Source organism: Lissotriton helveticus, chromosome 12 (assembly GCF_964261635.1).
Source record: "Lissotriton helveticus chromosome 12, aLisHel1.1, whole genome shotgun sequence".
NCBI classification, from domain to species: Eukaryota; Metazoa; Chordata; class Amphibia; order Caudata; family Salamandridae; genus Lissotriton; species Lissotriton helveticus.
In genome coordinates, this window is record NC_136073.1 from 675280810 (window position 1) to 675307839 (window position 27030).

The following is a 27030-nucleotide window of genomic DNA, read 5'->3' on the forward strand; positions in this document are numbered from 1 at the left end:
CTGTTGCCACCGGTCCTCTGGGCCATCCACTCCGTGGGCGCGGGCTTCTCGCACAGACATAAGTCCCGCCCCACAATAGCCGTGAGCGTGCACATCCCGAAACCAGACGTTCGGGAGCGTTCCCGAAACCGGAAGTTCGGGAGCGTGCACGCTCACGGCTTGTTTCCTGTGACTAATGACTGACTAATGCAGCAGTTACAACTGCCTTGTGTAATGCCACGCCAGTTACAGCCTGTTTCATTTGACCTATTTTAACTGGTTTTGCAGATTATTAATACACATTTGAGTCTGCAGGATTAATGGGTGAGTGGCACAAATTATCTGACGGCACTGGAAACAGCACAGAAAATCTAAAGCACCAGGGTCAAGCAGAACTTTCCGCTAATGACACCAGGGCCAAAAACCCGAGTACTGGCTATGCCGATTGGTTTATTTATTTGTTTCACGTTGTGCCTATTGTCCTTACCCTTGGGCAATCGGGACATAAATCTACTAAAGAAAATACCGACCATCCCCGCGCTCATAAGTAGCAGGAACCGACCGAGTGCACGGCTAGTGAAATTATAACATATTTCCGTCAAAGTGCCCCATTACAACTACGTGCACGTGCTGTCAGTGCTTTGTCTGAACTGGGCACAGTGTTCTCAGGTTGGCTCCATGCTCCAAAGCCAAGAATGTGCACATCTTATCAACTTCTCCTCGTCTGCAAGTAGAATCACGTCGACTTTTTCAGACACTTTTCAACGCCCTTCCTGTTTGAAGGTGGACCTATGATAGACTTGGTACTGTTTAATGGGATGACGGTACGGATTTGTCCAGTTTCGTGGAAGTTACGGAGAAAAACACTCAAGTGGAAACTGGACTTTTGTGTGACAGATACAATTTGTACGTGGAGAAGCGTGGTGGCAGAAGAGACCAGTGCCACTTCTGGCGAGGATCAGGTTTGCCGGGAGCCATTTAAGGTTCTTCCTCAGCTGGATTGAAGAACGGGTGGATGCAGGACAAACTGGTATTTCCTTTGAGCTACGGAAGAGATTGAAAGACGTAAAACGAATATTTTTTTTCTACTTTTCCAATTGCGCCTGATGTATTTTGATAGATAATTGGATAGATGCCCCCCTCCCTCCCCCCAGACATATGTGTAACGCGTAGTGTACAGGTTGACTCCCGAATTTGTTAAATAAAACTTTCATCCTTCTGAGGTAGATGACGTGCTCAATTGAGTTGAGTAATAACACCTATTACGTTGGTAGTCCGATCTTCGTTTCTGAGATTACACCCGGAAGTACTAAGTTTCATTCCTGAGTTTAAAAAAAAAAAACTTTATGTTCAGTGCCTTTGTGAGGAGCTGAAGAAGATCACCTACTGCATGAAGTGCATCTGTTTATGGAAGTGAGGCAACGACTACACCCAATACCATCTTATTTTAATTGAGATTGGAACGTCCTAAAATACAATTTATAAAAGCTCCTTGGGTGTCGTCCTTATCAATGAAATTATTGTAGGCGCTCAATGGTCAAGTCAGGCAAGATTTTTAACACTGTTTACTGGCTAGACCGACACACAACTTCTTGTATTTACGGACAGCTTCTTTGTGAGAGACACTCTGTTAAATACAGCGCCTACAATAGCTAAAAAAAACATCTACACTCTGAATCCGCCCTAGATGGAGCTGTTTAAGAGGTTTGCACCATCGAGTAACTTGGCGAACTGTGTCCCAAGGAACGTACTTTATTGTGCTCCAAATGCTGGTGCCTCATTAATTTTTGGTGATTTGTTAACGCGAATTTCTCTCCGTTGTGGACCGGCATATGTAGCATTTCTGTGTTGGTTTTCTACTTGGCATGAAAGAATCAACTCATTCCTTTAATAAAATTGGTTAATTACGTGCCATTGTGTGTTTTCTCTTGAGCTCACTTGCGACTCCAGTAATTCATGTCTTCTGGTCGAAGTTGAATTTCTGTATTTGCAGCTTGCATTTGCCTGTGTTGCTGTGTACGTACATGCATGGAGCATCAAATACGATCCTCACTAAAAGAGTAGGCTTGGTGATTGTTGTGCATTGAGCCTACTGTGGCAGCCAATAGGGGAGTGTTAAAAAACACCAGTTCACTTTTAGCTCAGTTCTCCACAGGTATTGCCCGTTTAAAACTTTATCTACTGGACAATTTTGTTTCATGTAGGCATTACAGATATTAGTTCGGGACTGTTACGATGAATTTCAGTAAGGAAACTTGTTGGCTTTTGGATATTGGAACCGAAAGAGAAATGGGTCTGGTTTACGCTGTAGGGAACGTTACGTGCTGCTTTTATAATCTGGTTTCATAAGGTTTAGTTCTGCATTTATAGCAGATTTCTGTCTTTCTGGGGATTCCAGTAGGAACCAGAGTGCACCAGTAAACCAACAACATTCGTTGATTTCCTGGAGTGCGCAATATTTACGTGTAGATTTTCCTCTGGATCAAACATTTCTCCTCTACAAGTGTAGCACATATGTACTATTGCAGATTTTCGCCCTAGAGAGCACTTGATCTTTGACAGGACCAACTCGTCAGGTGCTTCAACTCAAGGACTAAATCTGTAAAAGGCGTGTGAATACCCAGAACCTTACAAGTTTGGTGTTCCTGCTATGACCTGAAGTGCCCACACTCTCACCATCACCTCACAGTTTGTGAGTGTGACTGACAGTGCCTCTCTGCTGGCACATTTGTTGCATTCGTAAGTATACCTTTGAATTAAGAAATCTATCAGTTTTGATTATCTGTAAAAGAATTACTAATTTACACTCAAATGGCTGTGTTTGTATAACAAAGTAATTCTTCTATATAGAAAATCCTTTGTGAATTCAGCCTTTTTTTGTTAAAGCGACATGTTTCAACATAGTTTTTATGCATGTGACTTTTGCACCAGGATGGCTCAGTGAGTACAACCGTGCCTGCTTTAAAATGCTGTGACCTGCAGGTCATGAGTGTGAATCCCAGGAATGCTGACTTAACTTTCCATTCTTCCAGGATGGGTAAATGGAGTACCATTAAACTGGGTAATACTTAATTCTTATGTTTTCAATGCCTTTTGCCACATCCAAGCATTGAAAATATAAGAATTAAGTATTACCCAGTTTAATGGTACTCCATTAACCCATCCTCACACTCACACCCCTCACTCACCCTCACACCCCTCACTCACCCTCACACCCCTCACTCACCCTCACACCCCCTCACTCACCCTCACACCCCCTCACTCACCCTCTCACCCTCCAACCCTCTCACCCTCCAACCCTCTCACCCTCCAACCCTCTCACCCTCCAACCCTCTCACCCTCCAACCCTCTCACCCTCCAACCCTCTCACCCTCCAACCCTCTCACCCTCCAGCCCTCTCACCCTCCAGCCCTCTCACCCTCCAGCCCTCTCACCCTCCAGCCCTCTCACCCTCCAGCCCTCTCACCCTCCAGCCCTCTCACCCTCCAGCCCTCTCACCCTCCAGCCCTCTCACCCTCCAGCCCTCTCACCCTCCAGCCCTCTCACCCTCCAGCCCTCTCACCCTCCAGCCCTCTCACCCTCCAGCCCTCTCACCCTCCAGCCCTCTCACCCTCCAGCCCTCTCACCCTCTCACCCTCCAACCCTCTCACCCCTCTCACCCTCCAACCCTCTCACCCCTCTCACCCTCCAACCCTCACCCTCTCACCCTCCAAAGCTCTCACCCTCCAAAGCTCTCACCCTCTCACCCTCCAACCCTCTCACCCTCCAACCCTCTCACCCTCCAACCCTCTCACCCTCCAACCCTCTCACCCTCCAACCCTCTCACCCTCCAACCCTCTCACCCTCCAACCCTCTCACCCTCCAACCATCTCACCCTCCAACCATCTCACCCTCCAACCATCTCACCCTCCAACCATCTCACCCTCCAACCATCTCACCCTCCAACCATCTCACCCTCCAACCCTCCAACCCTCTCACCCCTCACTCATCCTCTCACCCCCCTCTCACCCCCCTCTCACCCCTCACTCACCCCTCACTCACCCTCACACCCCCTCACCCACCCTCACACCCACCCTCGCACACCCTCACCCCCTCAACCTCTCACCCTCCAACCCTCTTACCCTCTCACCCTCTCACCCTCCAACCCTCTTACCCTCTCACCCTCCAACCCTCTCACCCCTCACTCACCCTCTCACCCCCCTCTCACCCCCCTCACCCCCCACTCACCCTCACACCCCCTCACACCCCCTCACCCACCCTCACACCCCCTCACCCACCCTCACACCCACCCTCGCACACCCTCACCCCCTCAACCTCTCACCCTCCAACCCTCTTACCCTCTCACCCTCCAACCCTCTTACCCTCTCACCCTCCAACCCTCTTACCCTCTCACCCTCCAACCCTCTTACCCTCTCACCCTCCAACCCTCTTACCCTCTCACCCTCCAACCCTCTCACCCCTCACTCACCCTCTCACCCCCCTCTCACCCCTCACTCACCCTCACACCCCCTCACACCCCCTCACCCACCCTCACACCCACCCTCGCACACCCTCACCCCCTCAACCTCTCACCCTCCAACCCTCTTACCCTCTCACCCTCCAACCCTCTTACCCTCTCACCCTCCAACCCCCTCGCCCTCCAACCCCCTCGCCCTCCAACCCCCTCGCCCTCCAACCCCGTCGCCCTCCAACCCCGTCGCCCTCCAACCCTGTCGCCCTCCAACCCTGTCGCCCTCCAACCCCCTCGCCCTCCAACCCCCTCGCCCTCCAACCCCGTCGCCCTCCAACCCCGTCGCCCTCCAACCCCGTCGCCCTCCAGCCCTGTCGCCCTCCAGCCCTGTCGCCCTCCAGCCCTGTCGCCCTCCAGCCCTGTCGCCCTCCAGCCCTGTCGCCCTCCAGCCCTGTCGCCCTCCAGCCCTGTCGCCCTCCAGCCCTGTCGCCCTCCAGCCCTGTCGCCCTCCAGCCCTGTCGCCCTCCAGCCCTGTCGCCCTCCAGCCCTGTCGCCCTCCAGCCCTGTCGCCCTCCAGCCCTGTCGCCCTCCAGCCCTGTCGCCCTCCAGCCCTGTCGCCCTCCAGCCCTGTCGCCCTCCAGCCCTGTCGCCCTCCAGCCCTGTCGCCCTCCAGCCCTGTCGCCCTCCAGCCCTGTCGCCCTCCAGCCCTGTCGCCCTCCAGCCCTGTCGCCCTCCAGCCCTGTCGCCCTCCAGCCCTGTCGCCCTCCAGCCCTGTCGCCCTCCAGCCCTGTCGCCCTCCAGCCCTGTCGCCCTCCAGCCCTGTCGCCCTCCAGCCCTGTCGCCCTCCAGCCCTGTCGCCCTCCAGCCCTGTCGCCCTCCAGCCCTGTCGCCCTCCAGCCCTGTCGCCCTCCAGCCCTGTCGCCCTCCAGCCCTGTCGCCCTCCAGCCCTGTCGCCCTCCAGCCCTGTCGCCCTCCAGCCCTGTCGCCCTCCAGCCCTGTCGCCCTCCAGCCCTGTCGCCCTCCAGCCCTGTCGCCCTCCCGCCCTCGCGCCCTCTCGCCCTCGCGCCCTCGCGCCCTCTCGCCCTCTCGCCCTCGCGCCCTCGCGCCCTCTCGCCCTCGCGCCCTCTCGCCCTCTCGCCCTCCCGCCCTCGCACCCTACACACCCTCGCACCCTACACACCCTCCAACCCTACACACCCTCCAACCCTACACACCCTCCAACCCTACACACCCTCCAACCCTACACACCCTCCAACCCTACACACCCTCCAACCCTACACACCCTCACCAGCATAGCACAACAAAACACAGCAAAACAAAGCATAGCATAACAAAACAAAGCATAGGATAGCAAAACAGCATAACAAAACACAACAACACATAGCATACCACAACATAGCAAAACACAACAACACATAGCATAACTTAACCCCTTCGGTGCGGCGCACGTTCAGCGGACGTCGCGTGCACCCCCTCGGTAGTGCTGCGCACGTCTGCTGAACGTTCCTGCCCCGTCCACGCAATAGAACGTTCCGCACCAGCGCAGAACGGTCAGCGCAGCGGAAGGGTTAACAAAACACAACAAAGCATAGCAAAACATAGCATACCAAACACAGCAAAACATAGCATAGCAAAGCATAGCATAGCATAACAAAACATAGCATAGCATAACAAAACATAGGATAGCAAAACAAAACATAGCATACAGCATCACTCAGCACCACCACAGCATCACTCAGGGGCACCACAACATCACTATGCGCTACCACAGCATCACTGAGTGCCACCGCATCACTCGTTCGACATCACAACATCACTCAGCGCCACCACTGCATCAATCTGTGCAACCATTCAACAACAGATGGTTCAAATATGTTCTCTCAATGTTTCAAGCTTTATTACAAATGTAACAAAAAGATGTTGATATTTCACTTCTGTTCTTGGATTTTCGTCACAGTAAAATACACTGAACATAATCTTCACAAAAGTTATTTACAAAAGTTTAAGCTATTGCCATTATAAATTACAATAACTTTTATTAAGTATTAATTATTTAAAAAAAATAAAAGCTATTGTTATTTGTAATATCAATACATGTAAGTCACGTAAATACAACGCATATTGCATTACAAATGCTATAGGTGTCACATTTGCGAAAGTTATAACTATGGCATTGTAAATGGCAAAGCTATTAATTTCGCTATTTTCAAAAACAAAACCTAAATAAAAAAATTGTCATTTACAATACCAATAGCTCAAACTTTCCTAATGCGAGACCTATTGCATAGCAAATGCTTGTTTGTGCTTGGTTCTTGTATTCCTCTGGGTCTGAGACAATCCTTTTAACCCGCAACAATTGCGAATAATGGTAGGTGCAGCCTTAGTGTTTGCGGGTGGAAACTCTGGCAGGATAACATGTTATTGCGATCTGTGGGCTTCATAAACAGGGTGGTTTCAAAGTTAGATCCATTTCTCTAGATTGTGACATCCAACTAGCTAATCGTATCTTTTTGTATTTCAAAGGTGAATTGAATTCACCCGTCTATTTTTTTGAGATCCATCATGTTACTTCTCAAGGCATCCTCTTCCCCTCTCCACAATATAAATATGTCATCTATATAGCGGAGGTAGAGGCCTAGGTTATTAGACCATTTCGGGTCGCTCAGTATGTGTGTGTTCTCAAATTCATGCATGAAAATATTCGCGTAAGTTGGCGCCATAGAATTGCCCATGGATGTACCATGTTTCTGCAAATACCACTGATCCTCCCATTTAAAGTAGCTGTGCATCAAGGTAAATGTGAGAAGCTCTAATAGAAACACTTTCATGGCTTCTTCATATTCCATTTCTAGCAATGCTTTTTCAACAGCTTCGATGCCCATGGAATGGGGTATGGAGGTGTACAGAGCCTGTACGTCTATGCTGCACATAATAATGTTTTGACCTTCAATTTGCCAGTCCGTCAATTTATTAAGAGTGTGTGGTGGAGGAGGAGCCAAGCTAGCGACCAAGATGGCCGCTTAGGCTTTCGGCTCCGTAGACCTCCCCATCCTGCTACAAGATCCTGCTGGATATCCTGTGCCTATGCAACGCTCCCGTATAGACGAATCAAAACTACGCCGCACCGTGAGATCCAGGAAGTTCTATCACCATCGAGAACGGAGAAACGTCGTCCTGAAGTTTGCGGCCTACATCAGCCCTGAAGCCGGGACCTCGAGTGGAAATCTAGCCAGCACCTAATTGAACAACATTGGACACAGGAGTTTAGGAGGGGCCGGTCCACCGGAATGGAAGTGAAGTTTTTTATCCGATCTTCACATTGAACATTCGAACAGATTGGCGCTGTACAGGAACACCCCACAGACACTGCGGACACCAGTTGGATATCAACTAAAGGAGCCAGTGCCGTGAAAGACTTTGAAATAGTCGGAAAGGCGACCCGGCGGCTGCGGCCACATCCTGAAAACGACCCCGACTCATCCTGTACACGATCGGAGCAGGTGTCTTCATCTTTGACTCTAGTTGGTCGGTCCCTATGGGCCCAAGGGACTGAACATGGTGGAAATGTATGACATGATGCCCAATATCGATCAGCGTAAGATTCGATCCCAACCCTCTAAGGGGTCCATGGAACGTTGTTAGGATATCTTGGACCGACATATCCTAACCAAGGGGTTTTCGACATCGGACCAGTCTGTCATCAACGAAGGGGAACGATCAGTATCGGCCAGGAGTGTACCCACGCTCGCAACTCTAATGGAGGCTGTTGATGGTCTTCACCTTTCCCTGAACAGAAGAGTCCAAGCACTGGTACTTAAATTGGATGTCGTTATTTTCGAGTTGGGGCATGTTAAGGAGACCTGTGTTCAATTTCGTGACAGTGTGAAAGTTGCAGCATTGAACAACAACTGGCTTACTCGACGCCAACAACCCTGTGCAGCGAGAGGGGAGTGAGACTCTGATCCGCGAATCAGTTAACGGCAATGTGTCGGATGCCCCTATTGTGTTGGCATATTCAGTATTGCAATTGACGGAGAGAAAATTGCGCCGTAAACTACATGTGAGGGATTATACAATGACTCAGGAGTGGCTTGACAAGGTACCCCTCTTGCTTTATTCAAACTCAGTTAAATGTGACTGGCAGCAATGTCTGGAGTTCCTGACGGAGCGGATGGGACCCAATGGCAACGTGATTCACTGTTCCGTGATGTTTCCGGCTCGCTCCTGTGTTCCGTACTCTTCCATAATGGCGACTGTTTGGGTGACGTACATTCGTATACCTGATCGAACTGGCCAGGGCTGAAACCGGCTTATTCTTCGTGACTTTTGTTCGAACTGTGGCTGTGTGGGACTCACTTTATAATGTTGATACTGGGAGGCGGTGTGAGCGAGTAATGAATCCCCCGATCTTAGTTCGATTGTGTAACTGTTGTCCTTACTTAGGGGGAGGCTTAGTGTTAGTGGGAGGGGAGAGGCCGGGAGCCTGTACGAAGGCCCTCCTCCATTCCTTTCAAGGGGTTTTAGTTTAGATGGGGCGATGGGCACACTGCTAGTTGGGGTTTGGCGTAAGCTGCATGCAGGGGTGCAGGGTGGGATGTTTAAGCGCTTTGCGTTTACCCTATTATTCTATTTTCCTTTTCTTATATTTTTAATTATCCTGACCCCCCCCCCCTTTTTTCAGTATTATGGTGCTAATGCGAGCCTTGCTGTTTGATCTGGTGTATCTTCTGCATACAAGGGCTGCAATGTATCCTGTTCATGGTCTAAGTATAAAGTGATTTTGTAATCGGCGGAGCCGAGTGCCAGCACCCTACGGTAGAGCAAACCCTGTTAATTTCATAATCCTGATAGATTAGGAGTGTTGAGTCCCGGCATCCTTTGTTTTATGTCGCTACTATCCTGACTTTGCTATGATTCGATGCTTGTATGTATGTATGTATGTAATTGCATTGCACCTGATACGTTTTCATTGTTATTACCTTTTTTTAAATCAATAAAAAGATTTATAAAAAAAGAGTGTGTGGTATCTTTGACGTATGATGCCATGTTTTGAACAAAAGGTTGCAAGTACTTGTCCAATAGTTTGCCTACTGGCTCATGCAGGCTTCCACACGTTGAGACAATAGGGCGAAATGGACGCTTCATAAGGTTCTTATGAATTTTAGGTGTCATATATAGCTGAGGACACTTAGGGTGTGTTGTAGTCAAGATAATACATTGAGACAATAGGGCGAAATGGAGGCTTCATAAGGTTCTTATGAATTTTAGGTGTCATATATAGCTGAGGACACTTAGGGTGTGTTGTAGTCAAGATAATAATGGAATGTATACACGTCTCAAAAAAAATACCAAGAACCAAACTAGATTCAAATTCAGGGAGAATGCGACAGAAGGTGGCTCCAGAAATATTAATACAAAAAAGCATAAATAATTAGAGATACTATAAATACTGTTTATTTAATTAATAAAAATATGTCTCATATCTTGGCACATTTGCTCGCTTTTCAGAATCAGAGGTCAAAAGTTAGTTTCTTTTCCTACATTTACTTTTCTTTCTGTGACTGAAGATAGAGGATTTTCTAAAGTGAACTGTGTGACAATCCTGTTGAGACCAGTTCACGGTTCAAGTACATTACAGTTAGGTCGAGTAGAGTTTTCAAGTTACTAAACCTGCAGGTCTAGTAAATTTTCCATGATTTTTCGAGCACTGTGCACCTGGTTCGAATGGCGCACAAAGAAACTATGCCCCTTTCTGGAACTCCGATTGTCATCCAAGATCATAGATAAAGCATAGCAAGCGCTGCTGCTTGCTTCTCACGGCCTTAAATGGTCAGGAATTCAAGATGGCCAAAACAGCAGAAAAATGCAGAGACTCGGCCCACTTCACCACAGTACCATCTGATGAATGTAGTTGGATCATGGGTCTTGTAGTTCGGCCTCATCCAAACCTAGGCAGAGGTTAGTGATCCTTTAGACATATGGGGATATGGTGATGTCATGCACACAAGTGCTGCACTCAGTGGGAATTGTGCAGAACGGGATAACACTACACATACAGTCATGGCACTACCTAACGTGCTTAAGTCCACACTGCCAAGATCTGTGTCCCTCTTACTACAAATCTATAGAGCTCAGTACTTAGGGTCTGGTATACGGAGCTGAGATTTCAGAATACTGTAATGTTTCATCACTTGTCGTGCCTAAAAATGTTCTTTTTTTTTTTTTAGATCTTGTTTTTCTTTTAGTTCCCCCTTGAGCCATTTGTTTTTTAGATTTGAGAATGAATTGGGTAGGTGACATGATTGCCTTGAGACTTCTAATGAATTGGATTTGTATCTGGACTATTCCGCAACTTGAGCCCTGTCAGCACTCCCTAAAGGAACTGCTTGCATTGAACATATCATTCATAACTTCTTGGCCATTGTATGTAAATTGCTGGCTCCAGAAGTTGAAACTAAAATATCTACAGGTCTCACCTGGAAACTTAACCAGAAGTTGAGCTACTGTCCTCGAGAGCACAAACTGGTTGTTTTAAGAGAAAGATGTATTGTGCATGCCAGAGCAAATGGAATAAAAGACTGTACTTTAGATCATAAATGGATCCCTGTTTTCGAGGACTATATGGATAGAATGATACCCTCTTTTTTTAAAAATGTGTATAAATGTGTTTGGTATTCTCTCACTCTATGAGTTTACTTGCAAATGCGTTACTGGGAGGACAGATCTAATCGTTGTCCAGTTTGTACATTTTGCATGGAACATTTTATGAGGTTTTGGCGGGGGGGTTAGACCTTTTTAATGAGAACATTGATAATTCCAGTGTGTAGGTCCTTGAGGTCTACCCACAGTTTTGTTACACTATGCTTATTGAAATGGCAGATCAATGATTTCCTAATTTTAGCCTAGCCAAGTTTTTACATTGTGCTTGTATCGTAAAGATTTGTTGTGTTACACCAAATTTCAATTGTCGAGAGCTTTAGTAATTGTTAATCTTCATTTCATGATTCTTCTTTTTAATCGGTTTGGATGAAGTATTTCTACCTAATGTGTTTGCTAATTTTATTAATGTGTTTATGTATGTCTTTAGGCGTCTTATTCCCAAAAATAATTTTAATTTCATTCTGAAGTGTAACACTAATTGCATTTCATTTCAGTGATTGATATTGTATTACTAAACAATTGAAACTGTTTCAGGCCTTTAGGGCTCTTTTTCTAAAGTTACTATTACTATGAATGGATGGTGAAATATTGACAATGGATCCCCTTTCTAATCTAATTTCTCTAAATATTAAGTTTTTCAGAGTATTGGAGCCATTTATACCCTGCCATCTGCTCCTCCTAGCGAAAGACTGAAGCGTGAAACTGAAACATCTGCCCAGCAAGAGTCTCAGGGTAGAGCTGAAACTAGAGATAATGAAGATACAGACCATGCCAAGAAACATTTACAGACTCATGAGACCGAGTTCAAATTTATAGATGAAAATGAAGGCAAGCTCCTGGAGGAGTTTGATAAGCCGGCCTTCTGCCTAGCTAATAAACTAGCTACCGCTGAGGAGGAAGAGCATTTTTCTGAGAACATTTGTATGCAAAATCCTGATCCCGAGGAGATGGAAGAGGAAGGTTCTCCTTCTAGGATGTTCGTTGACGATTCTGACATAATGGCGGAGATAGTGGTTGTTTCTGAGGCTGCAGAGGTAGAAGAGCCTATTTCAGAGAGCTTAGAGGAGGAAAAGTCGACCTCAAACTTGGAGGATGAGGTAGAGTCTTCTTTTGAAACGATGGAGGAGGAAAATTCAGCAAGTAAAGACATTGAGGGGGTGTTGGAAGTACAAGAAGAGAGTTTTGAAAATGAAGACACCCCAAAAGGGGAAGCAAGTGACATCCTCAAAATTAATGCACACGAGAATGATCCCCAAAATATGTCAGGGGAAACGTCTGTCAAAGACAAGGATGAGCTAGTCACTGTTGAGGTGGAAGCAAAGCCAACTATTGAGGAGGTGGGTGAGTCGAGTTCTGAAGAAGAATGTTTTTACAAGCAGACTGATAATGGCTTAGAAGACCAGGAAGTTGAAAACATCAACTTGGAGGAGGTGGAACTGGGCGAGCAAACAATTGAAGACTCCGAAAATGAAACTCAAAGGCATTCTGGAATAGAGCTGGTTGAAAGTAAGGTCTTAGAAGTGTCCCAGGAGGTCCAAATGGAGAATACTGAAGAAGGCAAAATCCCCAACAAAATGGAAGAGGAGGAGAAAGCTTCCACATATAGTGCGGAAGAAAAGTATGCCATGATGGAAGAGTCTGCTTCAACGGAAGCTGAAGTAGAGACAATAATTGATGCCATTGATGATCCCGGTCCTAAAGTGGAAAGTTTTGATGAAAACACACAAGAGAATGGGAGAGTGGATGAACAAACCTTTGAGGAAGAGCACGAAGTGGAAGACAGCAACATGGAGGAATCAGAAAAGCAGACCCATGGAGATGAAGGAAAGGAAACGCATGGGGAGATGGATGTGGTATTGCTGGAAAATGAGGAGTTGGAGGAGGGTGCAGAGGTCCAAGATGAAAACCCAACAGAGGGAGTAACCTCAGAAGAGGAGGAAGATGAGTTTTTCAAAGTGGAAGTGCAAACAGTGGAGAGAGTTGAAGAAAACATCAGCAGGAATGAAAGAAAAGGTAAGTTCGTAATAAGGATTATTTTCTCATATAATACATTATATGTAGTAGTAATAGTCTTTCACTGGCAGCTGTACTATCTTATAAGGCGAACATAATCAGGGTGCCATCTAACTGACACCCAGCATTTAACTAGCAAGAATGTCTTCATGTCTCCATTTCTAATATCCCTCCTCCAACATAGACACCCTACCAGTTTTTCTGTATCTCTTTTGTTTCAAATATTCATACAAAATGTACCTGAGGGCACGTTTAGTAACATCGACAGCAACAATGTGAAGGGATTATCTTCTCCATCTTTACAGCTGTATCATCAAGACAACTAAATCCCCATGCTATTAATTTCTCAAGTAAAGGTTATCAACAGACCACAAGCTACCCCGAGCAGGCTGCCCTTGATTTTGAATGATTGGCTATGACAGCAGGGAATAGCCAACCCCAAGACGTATATCTAACTTTAGAGCTATCTGATCTTGTTCCTGTAGGAAATAACCCATTAAATCGGAAAAGGGTACTTAACTTCATTCATACACTCCCTCACCTTCAAACGCTTCCATCTTCTGAAATAAAACTGATTTCCTTTCCAGATAAGGCTGACCTCTTTACAGTGCGAGTTGACTTCCGGTCTGGTGTGATACCTGCAATTATTCTAAATGAGAGCGAAACCCTTTATATGTACACATTTGACGTGATCGGAGTTAGACTAAAGACTTCGCAGGCTTTACTGAACAAACCATCATTATCAAAAAGGGAGCCACTTCACATCGCCTCAACCTCCTACCAAAACAAGCCTTCACAAAGTTCATCGGATCCCCAATTCAATAAGTTAACAATCAGTATAACAGATGGAGAAAGATCGATATGGAACCATAACGATATTAAAACTACAAAATTAAACAAGGATAATTCGTGGTCTTGGCTTGCGGACAACTTAATAGACAGGGACGAGGCATGAAGCCCCTTTTTTTTAGCAAAGACTCCTCCACAAAAACCATTGTTTTTTTTTCTCTCTTCTAATGGAACATTGCAGGCCTGGAACCGCAAAAACGACTCCGTCTTCTCAAGAGTTCACCAGAAATAGTTTGCCTACAAGAAACCTGGTCTCTCAGAACTTTTAGTCAAACAGATTACTTCTTATTCGAAATTTCAGCAACAATGGTAAAACGAGGACACGCAAAGGGGGGTCTCATGATCCTACTGAAGGAAGACATAAAGTGAAATCTCGAAAGAATTGATCTGAGCATTAATAACATCCAATGTATAAGGATAAAAACAAGCCACAAAAATCCTCGATACGCTAAACCCATATTTCTTTTTAATATCTACTTCTTGCCCAGGTCTGAATTTAATCCCATGCTGGTAAAAATATTTGATCACATAGTTTCAGTATCAGACTCGTGTGGTAGACATCAAGTTCTCATTACAGGAGACTTCAATGCAAAAATCTCTATGCACATGATTAAATCTTGTAGAAATAAAAGCGAAGACGATGCTGGTCAATACCAACCCCTTTTTTTCCTGGCGACATTAAAGCAGACAAATGAGGGAAAATCCTACTTGAATCCGCAATTGGAATTAGTGGAGTGATCTTAAATGGAAGGCTAGATGGGGATGTACCTGCAAGTTGCACAAGAAAAGGCGTCTATGGCAGCTAGATATTAGACTTCATAATGTGCAACCCAGTGTTCTACCAAAAATGCAATTACTGCGACTCCCATTTAACATCAGATAGCGACCATGCGATAGTCCACACAAATCTCAATTTAAATCTGCCTTCGATCTCTCTATGAACACTGACTCGGATGAATGATGAGAGGGTTCTAGACTCCAAGCAGGGCCGAATAATCTGGAACACAGCAAGCATCAATAAAATCAACAAAGTAATATCTTCTCAACAGCTTTGGTTGCCAGACAGCACCCTTAACCCAGTCAAGCATTTTCAGCAAACTCTCACTTCCAATATCAACAAGCTGCAAATGAAGGTTCCTCCATATAATTCTTCTCTCAAATCCGAGATCATCACTGGAGGGGAGAACATTTTCAAAAGAAGGAATTAATTAATCAGACAGCAATGTATTACCATTTTAAGTTCAAGAAAAGCAGAAATAGCTAGCCTGAAGAAAAAACTGCAAATGGCCACCACCAAAAGAGACGCCAAGCAATTTTGGCCTCTGATTGACAAAGGACTGGATAGCAGTACATCCACAAAAGCGCTGCATGTATCAAAGACAAAGTGGGAAAGATACCTTCTGGATCTTTACAAATCAAACTTAGAGCATTCCGGCTGTAGGAAGACATTCAACATGAGACCTATTGATTGGATTGCAAGTTCTTTACCCTCTCGCTCAGGAAAACAAATTGAGTTCTGTATGAAGAAGGCGAGAACTTGAGCATCTATGGGTCCAGGCATAATACCAATAAAAGTATTGCAAAGCAACCTGGCGAAGTGGAGCGTGTTTCTGGCGCCCCTGTTTCTACATTGTTATGCCACTGCCCAAATTCCTTATTCATGGACTGGCAGTATCATCATTCCAATACAAAAAAAAGACTGTTGACTTAACCCTGAGAACTATCGGCAAATCGCACTTCTGTACGCCACAGGAAAAACATTTGCAACAAGTAATCCTGAGCATCTAAGGGACTGGGCTTACTCCAGTGGCCGTCAAAAACAAGGTTGGTGGAGGGTCTAAGGGGAAAATTATTTAAAGACCAAAAGACAGACAACCCCTTATTCACAGTATAACAACACAAAAGGACCGTCAATGGTCTGTACAACTTATGTGGGCAAAGAAAAATGTGGCATACTCTGTGTCTACCTGTAAAGTGTGTACAACAAAAAGTAAATGAATCCCATCAGCCCACCCATATGGCAGAGCTTCATCATCTGGGATAGAACCAGAGATGGTCCCGTTAGGGAGCCACACACCTGTTGGAATTATGTGCTTCTTCAAACCCAAGGAACCACTAGTGATGGATCATACCAAAAATCAAATCAGTTTGGAATGGTGTGGGATGTTAAATTGCAGTGAGAAAAAATGTGTGCAAAAAGAATCAAAAAGTGAGATGTAAAATTGGCTACCATGATTTAAGGAAAACTTATTAGGGAAAATCATGATGTCAAAATTAAAATGAGTGTGAGACAGTTTGACACAATAACTGTCTATTAAGGATGGTATTTGGTCAACATGTTTCAGCCATTGTAGGAAAGTTAAGCCTACCGGGCTTTCGTCAGGACCTCTTGAACACTACTGCAATTAAGCTTAACCTAAGCTTAGTGAAAAAAGCAAAAATTTACACAAATAAATGATACCAAACATCCTACCGTACATTGGATTTTCCAGACGGGGATGTCTGTTTCGGCTCAGGATCAGTCCAGGGCAGTGGCCAGGAAGAGGTGAGGCTTTCTCCCAAGAATTTTTGGGAAAGAATCCTAAATACTTTATGAAACAGACATCCCCGTCTGGAAAATCCAAAGTATAACCATATACTAAAATAGTGGTATAAGTACCACCTCTCGAACAATGGTAGGGCCTAGGGCCTTGTGAATCGCTGGGACTACTCGGGACTAACAGTGATGAAGTCGGGAGAGGCCCGCGGGACACGGTTGCAGTGCCTAAAGCACACGCATGCACCAATGCAAAGTCAATGGCGCGTAAAAGTTAGAAAGTTACTGTTGTGGAAGTCTTCCGACTGGAATAGAATTACCCCACTTTAAACTAGGACACTAGAGGTGTAAACCACTACAGGAGCACCGGTGTTTGATCGTTACATCACCCACAGGAAGCGGGTGCATAGATGCCAAAGTGTGTCGGGTTTCATCGTGGAGATCTATGGAGCCTGGAGATGAGGATGCTGCAGACGGCCAGGAGAGAAGAGTCCGGTTGGATCCAAGGGTGGATCGAAGATGTAGAGTACCTGAAAGCAGAGGGGACAGAGTCTGGGTCACTAGCCAGTGACCAGGATGGAACCAGGAAGGAACCAAGCAATGTCGGCCGCAATCAGGTGGTTGTCGAGAAGCTTGTCTCCGCTGCCACGTGGACTCTGGGGCTTCGAGGGCGTCCAGGAGTGGATCACGAGATGTCCCACAAAGGCTCTTGTTGTCTGCGGTGTCGGATTCCGGATCGGAGTCAACAGGCCTTGGCAAATGCAACCCACGCAGGATTTGAAGATCGCTTCTTACTCGGACCAGCAAGGTCAGAGAGATTGCTCCTTTTCAGGGGAGCGAGGGCCAGTCTGGAGCAACCAGACTAGCAGAGTAAATTCAAGGATTCGTCGGTACTGGGGCCACTAGCCAACGGGCAAGTGACCGGACCAACGCGTCGAGCATGAAAATGCAAAAGGGCCCCACGCAGCACTCGGTGAGTGTGGAGGGGAGATCTTCGGTGCAAGAGCTGCTCGGGCTTCTCAAACCCCAATGCACAGCTTCAAGGGAGCCTTGGGAGCTGCACGGTCAGCTCTTCGTAGTTTTTCTAAAATGCCCGGCTCCACGCTTCACGTCGCCTCCACGGGTCTCAGATTCACTGGGACTGTGGATCGGGCTGTTAGAAGTCATGGAAGCTGCGTCTCATCAATCTGTCGCTCGAGTTCCGGCGGGAACTGCAACAAAGCAAACCGTTGGGCGCTGGATGGTGCCTGTTTGCACAGGGTGGTCACTCCTTGACCACAAGGGAGATTCTTCAGTCTTCCACGTCGAGTGGGATGTCGAAGGGTCCAGAGTTCTGTATCAAAGTTTCAGTCAGGATAATCTGGTGTGCACTGGCACAGCTCCTACCTTTATTCCAAATCAAGGGGCTGGATTACCTGCTAGGTCCCTCCTATGGGTGGGACCAGGGAAGGGGGTGGTTACACCCCTTTCCCTTTGTCCATGTTCGCGCCAGAGCTGGGGCTGGAGTGCCCCAGAACCAGTTTAACTGGATTTTGCATGGGACACCTTGTGTGCCCCAGGCAGTGTCTAGTTTCACTCAGCCCTCCCTGCCCCAATCCAATATCTCCTGTCTGGGGTGGTGTAACACCTCCCTGAGACAGGAAACCTTTTGTCCAAGCCTCCCCTGCAAGTTTCGGTCAGCAGGAGGAGGCCAGACTTGTGTCTGTGGCAGCAGCATCCATTTTGTGATGCTGAGGCTCTGGTTAGTTTTAACCGCATTTACTGTTACCCACATGTCTTAGCCCTCTAGAAGGGTGGAATGCTTCCCCTGTCGCCAGAACTGGCGAGGGGGTAGTATTCCAAAGTGTATGACACCTTACACAACATATTTTGATAAAGCCAAACACAAGTTAGCAATAACCGCGAGGATTATAATGCAATTAAGAGTATATGGTATGGCAATACCCTGGAACAGCTAGAAGGAAATGGTTCCGAAAGCTGCAGACAGGCTCAGCTCATGCTAGAGCACCATCTCACATAAAACCAAGCACTCTGCCTCCAGGATTGTTAAGGCCTGCCATAGGAGTGACTTATAGGCATATATGTGTCCAGATATAGGTTTAGATATAGGTATACTCTATCCAAGCAAGGGGTGATTACACAACCTTGCCCCAGCTGAGTGATCAGCCAGTTGTGTCAATTTGGATGGCCAGCCAGGGGTGGCAAAAGATATGCTGCAGCCCCTGGTAGGCCTTGGATGCACCTATGCCCTGGGTACCTATAGTACACTGTACAGGGGCTGATAAGGTGACCCAATCTAATTAGGTATGTACCTAGGGTACATGGAGTCCATTTTAAGGTGAGAGCAGATAGCCTGGGGCTCTGATTAGCAGGATCCCAGGCCAAGTAAGTCGAAAACCAGCTAAACACTAGGCAAGAAATCTGGGGTAACCATAGTCAGGCATCCACCCTCCTACATGAGGCGTGTAGCCACTGGTTAATGAATTTAAGATGTGCCGCCCAGTAATAAAAGTGTATATTGGGGAGTGCTATGCCGCTGTCGTACCAGCTGCGGTGTAACGTTGCCTGTGCTATGCATGCCGGCCTGTTACCCCACAGGAGAGTGGACACCAGTGCTGCTATTTGTTTGAAGTATTTCAATGGTACCAGAAATGGCGTATTTTCTAGCGCATATAAAAAACAGGGCAAGGCCATCATTTTAAATAATGCTGCTTTTCCTAGCAGCGTCAGGGGCAAGGCTTCCCAATGGGTCACTTCTCTACGCAAGCGCTCTAAAGGGGGAGCCAAATTCTTGGTGAAGAAGGCTGCTGGACCTTTAGTGACATTGATGCCCAGGTACTTGAATGAGTCCCGGGACAACGCCAGCGGACAGTCCGGGGGAAGTTGCGGCTCAGGTCCCCTAAGAAGATAGAGAACTGATTTGGACCAATTTATGGTGTAACCGGAAATGAACCCAAAAGCGTGACAGATCTCGAGTAACACTGGCAGCGAGCTCTCCGGGTCCATGAGATATATCAGAATATCATCCGCATAGAGGGAGATGCAGTCCTCCCAGTCCTCTGTCCATTTAATATCTCGTAAAAGAGGGGCTGTTCTAATTTTTGCCGCTAGGGGCTCCAACACTAATGCGAAAAGAAGCGGAGATAAAGGACAGCCCTGTCTAGTCCCTCTTGTCAGTGGTATAGTTTCTGACAGATGCCCGTTCACCGCCATGCGTGCCACCGGTTCCTTGTAGAGGAGCCGGATCCATGCGCAAAACTTTGGGCCAAAGCCCAAGCGCGGGAGTGCCGCAAAAAGATAGGTCCATTCCACCATATCAGAAGCCATTCTCGCGTCTAGGGAAAGGACCGCCGATGGTTCAGTTAGTAAATGTTCCCGTGCTAACGCGCTATGTAGGCGCCTGAGATTAAGGGCAGTATTTCTGTTGGGCATGAAGACGGACTGGTCCGGGTGAATTAAATCGGGAAGGTGTGCCGGCAGTCTATTGGCGAGCAATTTAGCCAGAATTTTTGCTTCTACGTTGAGTAGTGATATTGGGCGATAGGATAGACATTCTGATGGGGGTTTCCCGGGCTTCAGAATCGCCACGATCGTGGCCGTTCTTTGGTCCTCAGGCAGTAGGCCATGCTCCTGACTGTCATTATACATAGCAAGTAGATGTGGGCCTAGAGCGTCTGTCATAAATTTGTAGAGTTCTAATGGGATCCCGTTGGGTCCCAGTGCCTTACCGTACTGTAATGACTTAATAGCAGCGTTTGCCTCTTCTACGGTTAAGTCAGCCTCCAGCTCTAATGTAGCTTCCAGCTCAAGGCCAGGCAGCTCCACGGTTCGTAAGAAGCCCACCGCGTCAGTCTCCGAAGCATTCGAGGAGGAAGTGTATACCGCCCGGAAATGCTCCGCCAGTGTGTGCGCTATGGCGCCAGGGTCCGATATAACATGACCTTCCACCGTCTTTAGGTGTGCTATCGCTCTGCTCCCGCGCTCCCTCCTATCCAGCCAAGCCAGTAATTTCCCAGTCTTGTCGCCCACCTCATATATCCTATGTCTAGTTGTCGTAATGGCCGTCTTCGTCTCCTGTCTAAGGTGTTCCCTATATTGTTGTTGCTTTAGGTCGAGGGTATATGCGGACTCTGGTGTGGGGTCATTTCTATGTGTGGCGTCCGCTGCTTGTAGCTCCTGCTCCAGATTTACCAGGTCATGGTGCTTAGAGCGTTTGAAACCCGTGATGGAAGCTATAGCCTGTCCCCTGAGTACTGACTCGTAGGCCTCCCGCAGGGTGGTAGGGGAGCTAACTGAGGCTACATTCTCGGCAAAGAAATACTTTGTGGTCTTACAAAGTTCCTTCCGCACCCGTGGGATCTGTAAATAACCAGGGTAAATAGGGTACAGTCGCTTGCGGTAAGTGTGATGAGATTTGTAGACTAACACCACTGGTGAATTGTCAGATACACCCCTGGGCCCAATTGTGATGTCTTGTATGTGTGGTAGGCTGGACTCCGAGGTCAGGAAATGATCTAGCCTTGATTAACTGTTGTGTACCGTAGAGTGAAAAGTATATTGCTTTGCTACTGGGTGCCTGTATCTCCATGTATCAACCAGGCCTAACGCTTTTGTAAAGCTCTGGAGGCGGGAAACCCCCGGTGTCAATGTCCTCACCGGGTGTCGGTCTCTGCTGGTATCCATCGTTGCATTAAAGTCTCCTCCAACAAGGAGGTCTCCTTCTGGCAGAGACAGCAGAAACTCCCTGAGAGCCGTGAGCGCCACAGCGTGTAGCGCAGGGGGAACATAGACCGACACCACATTTATGAGTCTGCCCTCCCACTGTCCGTGCAGAGCAGCGAATCTTCCTTGATCGTCTTGTTTTGTTTGTAAAACTATAAATGGGGAGTTTTTTCGCAATAGGATACCCGTGACCCGAGACCCAGTTGAAAACTCGCAGTGCACCACCATTTTGAACCCCCATCTATCCATCGCCCTGCAAGCCAAACCTGTGAGGTGAGTCTCCTGCAGAAGTGCTAAAGTGGGAGCTTGACGTTTCAGGGTGCGCAATACTAACCCTCTCTTAATTTTGTCACCCAATCCGTGTACATTCCATGTCAATAGTGTGAGCGGAGCCACTGGGACCATCAGGGCCTCCACACCGGTGCTAGTGTGAGGTGTGTCTGTCGCCATCAGGGCCGTGGGATGCGCAGGGGGATAGTAACCCTGCCATGTCAGGTGGGGACCAGTCGTGCTGCAAAAACCATGCTACCGTGCCATTTCCAATAAAAACCAGAACAAGGAATCAAAAAACAAGAGCTACCCAAACCCCGGATCCCACCCACCTCCCTGCCTCCCTGCCTGACGGACTTCCAACTGCCCGCCACCCCAACTCAGCAGAGTGCTCCATCCCAACCCAGAATAATGAACTTGCGTGTAAGGGGTAAGAAGTCCTGGGAACCCTCCCTTTTCTGGCAGGGCCCGCCTCAGCTCAGCGTCCAGAGACGGCTTAGATAAATTGTCATTGACAAACAGAAGTCTTTGTTACAGGGCTCCTCCCACTGGTCCGGTTCATCCGTTGCCGAGGTCGTCTGTGTCCACCCTCTGCGAGTGGTCCTCTTCATGTTGAAAAAGTTCTTGGCTGCACGCCTCTTCGTCATCGGTCCGACGGCGTTGCTCTCTGGTTCCGCGACAGGGTCCGCTCGCCTTTCGCCATCCTTCAAGCCAATCATAAGTTTCTTCAGGTGTCTCGAAAAACCACGTCTTCCCCTCAGCCACGACCCTTAGTTTAGCTGGGAACAGCATCGAATAGGGGGCACCTCTTGGGCTCGTAACGCCTTTTTTACCTCCATGAAAGTACGACGGCGCTTTGAGACCGCTGCTGTGTAGTCCGGGAAGAAGGAGATTGTGGAGTTAAGCAAACTAATTTGTGGGGAGATGTGCGCCGTCTGGAGGATCACATCCCTATCCCGGAAATTGAACAGGCGGGCGAGCACCGGTCTGGGGGGTGCTCCCGGTTTAGCCCTGCCGCCCGGCACTCTATGCGCCCGTTCCACCGAAAAGAAAGTGGAGAGTCCTTTTGGCTGCAGCCTTGTTTTTATCAGTTCTTCCACATATAAGTCCATTGCCTGTGTGCCCTCACTCTCCGGAATGCCCAAAATGCGTACGTTATTTCGGCTTGAGCGTCCTTCCTGGTCATCCAGTTTTTCGGCCAATACTTTGATCTCTGCTTCGAGGCGCGATCCAGTTTTCTGCAGGACTGCCGTGTCTATGGTCAGAGTCTTCGTCGTCTGCTCCACCTCCGTGCCTCTGGTAGTGATTTTTTGAAAGTCTGCCCTCAGCAAAGACACATCGGTGGAGATGGAACCCACCGTGGTTTGAACATTGTTGAGCGCCGCCATTATGTCTTCTAGGGTTACTTTCGTGGGCGTATCTTCTCCAGCAGCACCTCCCGATGCGCCCTTCCCCTCCGGCAGCGAGGGAAATTCTTTTGCGTAGGCATATTTATCCAGCCTAGCCTGGGCATTTTGATTCCTCGGGCCCCTGCCCGACATGGCGTTGGCGCAGGATCAACCGTGGGGCCCTCCGCGTGATATGGCGTTGCGTGAGGCCGGAGTCCTTCCGCAGAGCGATGGGCCCCCTCTAGGCGTGTCTCCTTCTTCACAGGATCTTTGGTGAATGCCCCACCCCGGGGGGGGGGGGGGGGAGGAAGCCGAGCAGTGAGCGGCTGATAGTCTCGGTCAAGAAGTGAGGCGGCTGAGGGGGTGGGCAGTTGTATCTGGGTAATGCGCAGTGGATCTCGGGGTAACTTCCAGAGATGGCCATGTCCCACAAACATCAGAGATTCCTCAAGCCTGGCATCGGAGGGGGCGGAGCCAAGGGGTGGAGCTGCTGTCACAAGTTCTGCCAGTGCGGTCGTATTGTTTTTTTCCCTTTGATAAAGAAGGTAGCTGCTGTGTTGCATATAAAAGCATGGCTATTTCTATTTTAATAATTAGCATAATGATGATTGCTGGAGCTAAAGTAAGGAACGGTATTCTGTCTAGCCCTGAAAATAATATTTTTCTGAACAAATGAATTTCTGAATGGTATAGTAATGAGGAGACAAAGTTGGATGAGATCTACCTATTTCCAGCCTGTAGGTCTAGACAATACTTAAACTTTACTTTCAGTTGATTAAACCTGTTGAGAAAAAGGGTGAATAACACTCTGTAGATGATTATAATTTACTTTGATTTTCAGACAGGGGGCATGACAGCAAGCTGGTGAAATGATGGGTTTGTTAAAAGACTTGATGTGCTTATCAAATACTGCAAGTTTAGTGAATTCATTGATGAAGAAACCATGCGTCTTTGAGTTATCAACGGCTGTCATTCAGACTCCTTCCGCAAATGCATGTTGAGAGAAATGCTCAGCTTAGAGAAAGTACCAATGGCTGTCATAGCAGAAGAAAGAGCTGAACGATAAGCCGCTGACATTGAAGCTGGATCAGCAAAAAGTGAATCAGTGTTGGCCATGAAGAGTAAGAACAAACAGTCTAGACGCATGCCAGTTGCCGTCTGCAAAGAAGAAAAGGTTTTGTTTCTAATGTGGGTTTTCCTTTCCACCTGAAGCAGTTTGCCTTGCACCTTCGGTCAAACGCGCAAGGCAAACCACTTCATAATGGTTTACAAAGTGAAAGAGAAACTAACTATGTGACAACGAGAAGAGAAAATTGACACCAGACAGATCACTCAACAAGCATTCTTGCCACACCCACAAAGCAAACAAGTGACATCAGTTATGATAAGCAGAAACCAGATAAAGTTGATCGTCGTCAAGTTGATCCTACAGAGGATCGTCAACATCATTATCAAGCACCAGTGAAGGAGATTGATGTGCGCTGATCGCATCGACCAACGAGTGACAGGCAAATGTAGGTCTAGCTGCTTGCAAGGAAGAACAAATGACAAAGCCAAACTACCAAACAAAACAACAAAAATCATTTGTACATTGCCCCAAGATTATAATAAAGGCCTACGGTTGCCCTTTATTATACACATTTTACAAAGTGGTGCGTCGATTAACGTCATGCCAATAGAAAAGTTCAACAGTCTATCTCCGGTGCTACACCTCAAACCGTCAAACACGAAAGTATACATGTGGGCCGCTCCTAAACCATTGCAGAGTCAAGGGTTATTTACAGCGACTTTGAAAAATAATGCAGTATCAGTGCACATGCCAATTCATGTTCTTCAAGGAGCTCCATCCAGTGCTTGTCTACTCAGCTTTTCCACCGCTACTGACATGGGACTGCTATCTATCAATTGCTACCTTCACACTCAGTCTGAAGTTGTGAGTCACTCCCCATTATTATTTCACAGCCTGGGCAAGCTCAAAGCTATGAAAGTGCACACTCAGTCTGAAGTTGTGAGTCACTCCCCATTATTATTTCACAGCCTGGGCAAGCTCAAAGCTATGAAAGTGCAACTTGACATCAATGAGGCATTCTCCCTGTTGCTCAGAGGCACCACTTACAAGAAGACGTTGAAAAAAAACTAGAAACCCTGTTGAAGTGTGACATCATTGAGCACTCCTCTGGTCCTACACCATGGGTGTGTCGCCTTTAGTGGTGGTGCCAAATAAGGACTGTGAGGGTGCTGTGCGTATATGTATTGATATGTGCCAGGCCAACAAAGCAATCGATAGACAAAATATATCCTGGTCTACACAGAGAAGACATGATCTTGCAACTGAATGGTGCCAAAGTTTTCTCCCGTTTTGACCTGAACAAGGGATATCAACTTGAGTTGGAAAAGAATTGCAGGTACATTGCTACTTTTTTGACTTATGTTGGCTTGTTCAGCTACAAAACTTTGACTTTTGGAGTGTCATCAACTGCATTACTATTTCAGAATGTTAAACGTCGAATAATTCAACCTGTCACTAATGCTTTTAACTACAGTGTTGACATACTGGTATTTGGAGCAACGTAAAAGGAGCATGATAAGGCTCTTACACAAGTGTGCCAATTACTTGCTGATGCAGGTTTCACTCTGAATGCAGAAAAGTGTGAGTTGCATAAGATCAAACTTAAATTCTTTGGGCACATATTTTCTGATGCCAGAATGACTCCTGATCCTGATAAAGTGAAAGCATTGTCGGCTACTTCCGACCAGCCTCCGCAACCCCTTCCAGCAAGATGTCACCATGTTGCGATTCGTGTTAGGCATGGCTAGTTAATGCTCAAGGTACATTTGTGATTTTGCTGCTGTAAGTGCCTATTTGAGAGAGTAAAAAAAAAAACTAAAAGTCCCTTTCCAATGGTCTGTTGAATGTGATCAAAGCTTCGTAAGAATAGAACATGCAATTGAGAATGCAACCGAGATGACCTACTTGGACTCCAAGCTACAGACTGAGCTCTCAGTGGATGCGAGGCTGGTGGGGCAATCTTTGCTCAACATGATGGTCATCTGAATGCTCAGAGACGTGTTGTGGCCTATGCCAGTCGAAGCCTGTCTGACACAGAACATGCCTATTCTCATCTGGAGAAGGAGAGTCTGGCTGTAGTGGGGGCCTGCAAACATTTCTATGTGTCTGTACGGAAAGCGTTAAACTATCATAACCGAGACAACCAAACTCTACTCATTTTCTTCGTAAATCTGAAAGCCAAGATGCCCCCTTGCATTGAGATTTGTGGTTTGAGACTGCAAGAGTTCGATTATGCCATTGTACATAAGACGTGTAAAGACCGAAACGCTGCTGATTTTTCCAGAGTACATCTAAATCATCACAGTTAGACATAAAAAACGGTTGCTGAGTTCATGAACTTCATTGTGAAGTCCAGTACGCCAGCAACCTTATCAATCAAATAGATTATTGAGGCCACTAATGCTGACGAGCATGCTTATCGAAGACCTCAGTGTAACTCAATCCTGGGGAAGGAATGTTTGACTTCTTGCTGACAAAGTGGAATTTCTAAAATTATAAAATGTACAAGATGAATGGTCTGCAACCATGGAAGGTGTAGTATTGAGAACCTCGATTTGTCCTAACTGAGAGCCTAAGACAACAGGTCAGTGAACTAAACCATGAAGGACATTCTGCCATTGTAGCTACCAAAAGACCCCTAAGAGACCAGGTCCGTTTGCCGTGCTTAGGCGAACGAGTTAGAGGGAACTAAAAGAGTATTATCTTTGCAACTAACTGCCTTTCCCCCAAAATAACGCAACATTCCCTGACCATGTCTGACCTTCCTACAAAGGCTTAGGAAAGGATTGCAGTTGATTTCTCTGGGCCCCTAGGAAACTGACATCACCTCATGGTAGTCATTGATGAGTATTGGAGTTTCTCATTGGTAGCAGAGTTATCAACAATCCATGAAACAGTAATTGAGCAGCTGGACAGCAGCTTTGCAGCTTGGATTATCCCTCCATTCTAAAATCTGACAGTGGTCCACCGTTCAACAGTAAGGAATTCAGAGAGTTCCTAATCAGAATGAATGTCCAGCATCAATAGAGTACACCTCTATGGCCCCAAGGAAATGGTGGTGGTGTTCAATTTATTGGTACACTCAAGAGTACTC

General features: G+C 47.0%; 1 protein-coding gene across 7 annotated transcripts in view; it reads left to right on the forward strand.

Moving 5' to 3' along the window:
- Positions 1-27030, forward strand: part of CENPT (centromere protein T) — a 1192572-nt gene that overhangs the window by 782830 nt on the left and 382712 nt on the right. For all 7 annotated transcript variants that reach the window (XR_013603874.1, XM_078671348.1, XM_078671349.1 and 4 more), the window contains exon 14: positions 11723-13102. Coding sequence is in view for 6 of the 7 variants with exons in the window: in XM_078671348.1 (XP_078527474.1) it covers positions 11723-13102 (1380 nt within the window). In the remaining variant the exon portion in view is untranslated. The remainder of the gene's footprint in view (positions 1-11722; positions 13103-27030) is intronic.